Below are 9,025 nucleotides of genomic sequence, written 5' to 3'. Positions count from 1 at the left end.
CACATAACTTCCTTCCATGGGAGAGTGTAGTTGAAGACACTTGCTCCTGTCAAACATAAGATTTATGGGGATGAGTGGCAATGCTGTCGATAAGCATGAAAGGCACATAACTGATAGGAAATGGATATAAATTCACAAACCAGTGATGAGTCTGTGAAAAAAATGAATTATTTGCTTCAAAGAATGATATGTATTGCAACTCCATTTTATTTGCACAAATCAATTAAAGTCAGTGAGAGTGAGAGAATATGTTCTATATTAAACATAAGTAAAATATTAGGGGGTTATAGATAAAGAGAGGAACAATCCCATTTCAGCACTTTTTTCTCTCATAAGCATATTTCCTTAATAGAATATATTACCTGCTGAGTGGTCAAGGAGAACAATGGGAACACACACTTTATTAGGGCTTATGGGTTTATTTTCTTCATGAAATGGATGTCTAGGTACCAAGAGGCCACATATTTAAATGAGTTTGTAATATTTACATGATTATTCCATGGATCAGAATTCAATTGCATTTACAGCAACTTAGAATAAAAGGAAAAGTCAAAGAGAATCCCAGTTACAATATTAGGAAAAAATATTTTCACAATTTCATAGGAAACCCGAATAAACTTACCTGCCACAGAGAAACGGGTCACCCCCTCCTGTTTCTCTGTAGGCTGAGTATAATGGGGACACCAAACATCTTATATCTAACTTTACAACCCCAGGGACAGTAACTCTAGAGAATCAACAGCAAATTATTCGTCACAAGCACCTTTCACAGGCAATTAAGGCAAGTCTCTTATACTATCATTAATAAGTGGTATTTTCTTGAAATTACCCAGAAAAATGGCAGCATGGAGTTAAGTATCATACTTTGTTTACATATAATTAAAATGCCCTCTATGATTAAAAATAAATAAATAAGGCTGAAATTCTGCCTCATCTACTACAAAAAATCAGGGTATCTCTAGATTTTGAAGTAAACATATAGGAGATTCAGTAATGTTACTGTAGCCAGTCTATAAAACTCATCAAAATGTGGTTCCTACTGAGTGGGAACCATAACAAAAGAAAACTCTATATAACAAGTGTGGTCTGCCATACAGGTTGTTCTGTTACTTGGGGCACATAACCCAGTGTATATGATTGTCCTTGGAGGATACATTGCAGATAGAGGTTATCAGAATGCTACATAAGACACATAATAAATTACACATCAGAATGTTAAGGGAAACGGTAACATTCACCTTTTGAGAAACAGCCTCTGTCATTTTAACGCATACTCCTAGCAACAGTGATTGGTAAAAGATCCCCAAGCTACCATGCAATCCAAATGTCCCATTTTGATCAGGATGTTGGTGATCCTATCCATCTATCATATTAGGCATGGTAGCAATCAGCTGCACTCCTCTTTTTAAAATCACAAGAGAATGTGTCATCAATATCCAGATTACATACTCTTACTTCATTGCTTATTTCTGTTCAGCCTGAATTCATAAACTCAAGAGTTTATGAACTCATTAACTTGACAACTTGAATATGCAGACAGCACTGAGACCATTTTTTCCTAAGATCCCTCTTGATATGCTGGCACAACCTAATGGTAGATAGCTGCAGCACAATAGTCCATTGCTGGGGTAGCCCTGAAGGACAGCAGTGAACAAAGAAGGCTTTCAGGAAGAACTGCAAATTTAAAATGGGAATTGTCTTTTCAGATTTGGCTGAGAAAAGTTGTATGGTAATATTTCAGAAGGATGGAAAGATTACCTCTATAATACTATCCGTTGGAATGTGATACATAGGCTCAATATATAGACTCTGCAACCAAAATGCATTGCAATTTCTGGAATAATTTCTGAGACCAGGATAAATGAGCCCAAAGTGTAAAGGGAATGGCTTTTCTACCTATTGATGATCCACCCATTGGAAACTTCCTTTCTGGGAGTGAAACCATGAACTCCAGTAGTTTGGAGGTCTTTTCTCTCCGGAGAGTATGCTCCTGCTGGGGCACACAGTACAGTGATGGACACATTAAGTCATAACTGTGACTTTCTTGTCCAATAAAGTGTGGTATGAATGCCTTGCAGATTCTGGAGGGAAGCAGCAAGATGTCTTATAGCTTCTACTTTCACTCTCTTCCAACTCTGAGAGCATCAAATAAGGAAGCCAGTGGAACTTAAAAGCAGGTTAAGTTGCTGCTGGAAAAAGCACAGTGGCACCCCAGTCAATACTCAGCACCAGATCACCTAACATATAAGCAGATACCATCTTGGAGTGGAAGTATTAGTACTAGTTCTGTTCACATAATCGCAGCAGTGTGCATGGGCCTTGGTGATAATGTCACAATATCCACCCTGTCAGCTTACAGAATGGCAAGAGATAGTTTTTAGTCACTAAGTTCTGAGAGTTTTTTTTCACCCTCATCAAAAATAATTTACTTAGCAGAGGATTTTCAAAAAGCATGAGCTGCCCCAGATACAGAAAAAAGAAGCAGCAGGGAGCCCAGGGGGCAGGACAGAGGAAAGCAGGAGAAGCTACAGGGGGAAATTCTAAGCTTACTCTGTCCAATATGGTGGCCACTCACCCTAGGTGGCTTTTGAGACCTTGTAATGTGTCAGCTCTTAATTGGGGTGTGCTGGAAGTATGAAGTACACACTTGCTTTCAAAAACTTAATAAGGAAAAGAGAACGTAAAAATATTGCAAATTTATTTTCTGATTTTATGTGGACATTGTAATATTTTACACAAATTAGGTTAAATAAATGTATCATTAAAGTTAAATAATTAAAAAATATTGTAGGGTACATTTCAATGAATTCATTGGTTTAAAAAATATTTGTAATGTGCATGTGGTAGATTCCAAAAGCAACAAGTTTATAGGGCAACCACACACACACACACACACACACACACACACACACACACTCACATGCATACCCCCCACATATACACTTAAACATGCACATTTATATATAAATATACAAACTGAGAAATAGAAATCACAATGTAAGAAGACTATACTAATCATTTCTTGTTATTAAGAAATTATTGAAGATGAAGATAGAATTGTATAAAATGGAGATGAATAGATATATGCATACCTTATATCTTTAATATATCCAATGTGTACACTGATGTGGTTGTATTTTCATAAATAACATTTGGCCAGAGATGTGCATGTGTGTGTGTGTGTGTGTGTGTGTGTGAGAGAGAGAGAGAGAGAGAGAGAGAGAGAGAGAGAGAGAGAGAGAGAGAGACTTAAAACAAGTAAAACAATATCACAGTGAGCCATTCTGTTAGTAGTGACTTACAAAATGGAGCTGTTTATAGGTCATTAGTATCCTTGTGGAATCAGAAAATAATACAATATCGGTTATCTCTAGATTAATAAATGAACTCATTGTTATCTATTTTTTTCATCTAATTTGCATAATATATTCAAAGTGCTAATACATTTTACTAACACATAGCTTAAAACGTTTTTGCCAACTGTATGAAACTGTATCTTACTTTCTAGTTGCTTCTGTGAGTTATTTTGATATTCCTTGTAGGCTTTGAATAATATTCAAATGTATTTCTTTTACATGTCAAAGTTTTAAGCCTTTTTTGATTTATGATGTTAATTGAGAGATTTAGACTTCTCTGCCAGTTTTCTGAAATGGTATAGTGACCCTTCTCTGGCATCACTACCACCTGGTGTTCTTCACAAGAGCAGGTACTTGCTCCATACTCTCTTCAGGAGGACACTCTTCATTTTCTTCATGCTCTTCCTGAGTGGAGGTCAGGCAAAGTAGTGGAGAGCTGGTTTTAACATCTTGTCATGGAATGGGAGCAGCAGACACTCTTCATGTCACTCAGATGTCCTGATTTGCTTGTGTTCTTTCCTTATTGTCTTCAGCTAGTAGGTTCATCAATGTCTTAACTCGTGCTATTATTTACTAACATTTACTAACTCCTACCTTTTAGAAATTTAATTTAAAAAAATGCTTACACAGGTGCCACACTATACTGAATAGCACACCTGGGACTCTGGTCTGTTTCCTGATATTTATTCTCTTCTTTGCTGCCTATAATGGGTCCAACATAATTAGATTTGATATAAATATTCTCTTGGCCTTTTGTACAATGTTCACTTCATCCAAATAGCTTTAAAATTTTAAGTTTAGCTAATTTTGATGAGTTAAGAAAGCTTATATCCGTTGCTTCTTTGCTTTTATTTCCAACTCAGTCCTTAAGATACCTCCTACCAGTGGGCAGCGGAGTCTCTGAGTGCTCATACCCATGTTGAACTCACAGACATTTAACATGAGGTATGGAAATGTGAGAGAGTCTACATTGAAGTTAGTAGACTCCAAAACATTTTAGCACTACATGCAATTTTAATAAATATATTGCTGTGAAATTTTGTGTATTCCTTTGTAAATATCTATAACTCACAGACTGCTTCCCTGAAAATCTAACAAATTATGATCAGAGGGTAAACCATTCTTATTATCCTGATTTGTGTACTTTCAGAGTTGTAGAGAAATATTTTACTACATTTAATAATTTAATCAGTAATTAAAGATGTTGATTATCTTGGGTCTGAAATTTCTGCTGATTTGTGCTATTAATAATTAAATAATCACAGATTTTTCTGACTTCTTTTCTGTATTGTCCTTTATCATCATCTTATTGTATTCACAATAAAAAGATCAAAAGAAATTCATCCTCTCTCCATATACAAGCCAATATACCATAAAGAACTTAAAAAACTCATTTATTCCTAAGGATATTCATTAAAAATACTCAATTTGATATAACTGTTTCAGAAGAGGGAAAATATGTTTCTCATTCCCAAATAACTATAATATCACACCCCTAACCCCACCACACATACATATGTTCAGGCTTCCATAGTGTAATTAACACTGGAAGTTCCCATTTTGTTCCTAGAGTGAACCAATCTTGAGTTGCATTTCCATACTTCATTGCAAAATGTGTAATCCAGTATAACACTAATTTTCCAGAATCATGGTGATGTGTATGTGATCCCTGCATTACAACTAAAATATAAGTGAAGTACCTATTAAGTTTATGCTTTATAATTATCTACTCTCATATAAAAGGGACGGTTTGGTGATATATTTTTTAATAACAAAATGAAGTTAAAGGCTTTGTTTGAGATAAACACAGTTACTCTAGGGAAACAATTAATACTTAATGTTTAGGATGATGCAGGGTAAATTGGTGCAACCAATCTGGAGAGCAGTACGGAGATTCCTTAGAAAACTTGGAATGCAAGCACCATTTGACTCAGCTATTCCACTCCTCAGTCTATATTGTAAAGACTTAAAAACAGCATGCTGTAGTGACTTAGCCATATCAATGTTTATAGCAGCACAATTCACAATTGCTAAACTGTGGAAGCAACCTAGATACCCTTCAATAGGAGGAATGGATAAAGAAAATGTGGTATATATACACAATAGAATACTACTCAGCATTAAAAGAAAATAAAATTATGGTATTTGCAAGTAAATGGATGGAGTTGGAAAATATCACGCTAAGTACAATAAACCAATCTCAAAAATACAGAGGATGAATGTCTTCTCTGATGAATGGATACTAATAGATAATGGGCGGGGGATGGGATGAGTGGAGAAACTTTGAATGGGGCAAAGGCTGGGGTTGGGGCAAAGGGGTAGGAAAGACAGTGGAATGAGACAGACATCATTGCTGTAGGTACATGTATTATGGGATGAATGGTGTGAGTCTACTTTATGAATAACCAGAGAAGTGAAAAATTCTTCTCCATTTGTGTACAATGAATCAATGAGCTTTCTAGGGTCATGTACAACTGAATAGAAGTAATAAATAAATTTTAAAAATATATTCAAGGGCTGGGGATGTGGCTCAAGCGGTAGCGCGCTCGCCTGGCATGCGTGCGGCCCGGGTTCGATCCTCAGCACCACATACCAACAAAGATGTTGTGTCCGCCGAGAACTAAAAAAAAATAAATATTAAAAATTCTCTCTCTCTCTCTCTCTCTCTCTCTCTCTCTCTCTCTCTCTCTCTCCTCTCTCACTCTCTCTTTAAAAAATATATATATATTCAAAACACTGGTTAAATTTCAAAACTCTGACATCAAACAAGTCTGGATTGGATCCAATTTAGTTGTGTTCCTTTAGTAAAAAATCTACCAAAATTAATTTCACTAGTATGAGTAATGCCCTAATAAAGGTAAAAATATTTTCTATTAAAAGAAATGATGTAGAGTAACATATCAGATGTATGCACAGATGTAGCCTTGAAACTTGGTAACACAAAGTATAATTTGTAAAGGAATAGAAAGATCAAATTTTGTTTGATCTTTTTTCAGACTCAAAACAATCTCTGGTTTAAGCCAAACATGTGAATAATCAATTCAGAGGATATTTGTATCAAAAGAGTTTCAAAAATGCCATAATTATCTAGCAAACAAAGTTGTTCTATGCATATTTAATGTATAATCAACTAAATCTTAAAATTTTTGCAATATTTATACAAACAGATTATTAATCTCATTGTGCTTTCTATTCTATTAGTAAGTGGAATTTACAGAATCAACGGTGACAATTCAGGTTTTGAGACTAATATTTTCTGCTTTTCCCCCCTCTCTTGGTAATTTCTGAGGAACGTCACATAAATCCAATGTTGTATATATTTACTTAACAGTGCAAGCTACTACTAAACTTCATCCTCAGCTGAAGTAAAAATTTTTAGTTGAGAATGAGATGTTATGTCTAACATCACTTTCTATAGCATAATAAAAGTATGGCAGGCTGTGGGAGGTAAAGGAACAAAGAATTTGGTAGAATTTTAAGATAATGTGTTCCAGCTTCTCCTCAGTAATTCTTCCATACACACATTCCTATTCCTGATTGATCTCTGTACGTGCAGACTAACACTGTAAGGTTGACATTTTCATTGTTAAAATGAATTTAAAGAATATTTTAAACATTATTTACCACACCACTGCATAAGAAAAGAGACTTCGATTTTATGATTAGATATTTACCTATTTCCTACATTTCCAAGACTGCTGGAATAAACTACCACAAAATTTGGTGACTCTAAATGACAGAGATTCATTTTCTCACAGACCTCATCACAAGAGCCTGAAATCAAGGAGGTGGAAGGGCTATGGCCCCTCTGTTGGTGCTGAGGATAATCCCTCCTTACTCCTTGGTTGCTGACTAAAATGCCAATTGGCTCCCTTCGTTATGTGGCCCTCTTCCTCATTTGTCTCTGCATTTCTTCTTTATTTTCTCTTGTAAGGACACTTTTACTGAATTTAGGTTCCCCTAATCCTGTAGGATCTCATTTTTGCTCCTTACCTGAATTGTAACTGCAAAAATGCTATTTCCAAATATGGTCTTTAAAGGTTCTGAATGGATATTTCAGGGGACACTATTCAACTTGTAACACATTAATTCATGGAGCTATTTTGCTAAATATCGAAATGGGAAAAAAATACCAAATAATTGTCTTAAAACAAATTTCAACCTCTGACCAATGAACTGACAAAATAATTTGCATCGGGGAGCATGAGAAACACTTAAAAGCTTCAGCCAGTAACTCAAATAAATTTGGAAATCTGAGTCTTCAATACCATTGTGTGAGGTGATTCATGAACTTCCTAAAACTCTCCTTCACATCTTTGTTCCTGAGGCTGTAGATCAAGGGGTTCAGCATGGGGATGACCACTGTATAAAATACAGAACCTACTCTGACTGTGAGCCATGAGTTTTTGGAATTGGGTACACAATAAAGGAACAAGACAGTCCCGTGAAAAATGGTGATGGCAGTCAGGTGGGAGGCACAGGTTGAGAAGGCTTTTTGGCGTCCACCGGTGGAGGGCATTTTCATGACAGTGACAAAGATGAAAACATAAGTACTGAGGATGATACAGAGGCTGCTCACCTCATCAAATATGGCGATGACTAAACAAAGCATTTGGCTGACAGAGGAGTCTGAACAGGAGACAGAGACAATGGCAGAGTGCTCACAGACAAAATTGTTGATGATGTTAGACCCACAGAAGGATAATGCCAAGACAAAACAGGTGAGTGTCACAGAACAAACTATTCCCCATGTGTAGGTCCCAGCCACTAATGATGCACACAGCTTCTGGGACATGATGACTGTATAGAGGAGAGGGTGACAAACTGCCACGAATCGGTCATAGGCCATCACTGCCAACATGAATGTTTCGGCTACTACAAATATACAAGCCCAGAAGAATTGTGTGATGCACCCTGCAAAGGAGATGGTTCTGTCTTCCACAATCAGGTTCTCCAGAAGTTTGGGGGTCACCGTCGTGGAGTAACAGAAATCAATAAAGGACAAGTGACTAAGAAAAAAGTACATAGGGGTGTGAAGTTTGGGACTGATCCTGATAGTCAGGATCATGCCTAGATTCCCCACCGCTGTGACTGTGTAGATGATCAGGAACACCAGGAACAGGGGCACCTGGAGGTCTGGGTATTCTGAGAAGCCCAGGAGGATGAAGGTGACTTCAGAAGTCTGATTTGCTTCAGTTAACAGCATGATTGTTGTTGGAAGAAAAAATCTGAAATAATAATAAAAGTAATAATGATAATGATTAAGTAGTCATAGAATATTTACCCTATATCAGGCAATGTTCTAAAACATTAAAAATATTCATTTAGATCTCTAAATGGAACAATGAATTGTAAACAAGTAGCTCCATAGATATGTGAGGGAAATGTGACATATACAAAATTGTGGCACTTGTCTACATTTAGACAGTTTGTTAACTATGAGCTGGGTTGTGGAGTGGATCCTCAGTGGCATCAGTTAAGAGAATTTGTTTATGTTAGGAGACAGAGAACACTCTTCTGCCGTGTTATAGAAAGCCTGTTTTGCAGTTCCTTGTTAAACTAAGCAGCACTAATGAAGCAATGAGAATACATTTAGCACTAAAATGTTTAAAGGAAGTACCCCGGGAGACAAAAAGCAGGGAGGAGTGGGTACTGCTGCAGGTGGGATG

At 36.4% G+C, this 9,025-nt stretch overlaps 1 protein-coding gene across 1 annotated transcript; it reads right to left on the bottom strand.

The window, feature by feature from the left end:
• Positions 1-7,617: 7,617 nt before the first annotated feature.
• Positions 7,618-8,562, bottom strand: LOC101967160 (olfactory receptor 5D13). The gene has a single exon (XM_013365799.2). The coding sequence runs from the start codon at positions 8,560-8,562 to the stop codon at positions 7,618-7,620; it is 945 nt and encodes a 314-aa protein (XP_013221253.2).
• Between the last annotated feature and the right edge of the window lie 463 nt (positions 8,563-9,025).

The sequence above is a fragment of the Ictidomys tridecemlineatus genome, chromosome 4 (genome assembly GCF_052094955.1).
Source record: "Ictidomys tridecemlineatus isolate mIctTri1 chromosome 4, mIctTri1.hap1, whole genome shotgun sequence".
In the NCBI taxonomy this organism is placed as follows: Eukaryota; Metazoa; Chordata; class Mammalia; order Rodentia; family Sciuridae; genus Ictidomys; species Ictidomys tridecemlineatus.
Note: the sequence above shows the minus strand (reverse complement) of the source record. Positions and strands in the feature narration are given on the sequence as shown.

What these genes read in the sequence shown, in the direction of transcription:
- LOC101967160 (XM_013365799.2), bottom strand. Translation starts at nt 8,562, where the DNA reads ATGCTGTTAACTGAAGCAAATCAGACTTCTGAAGTCACCTTCATCCTC.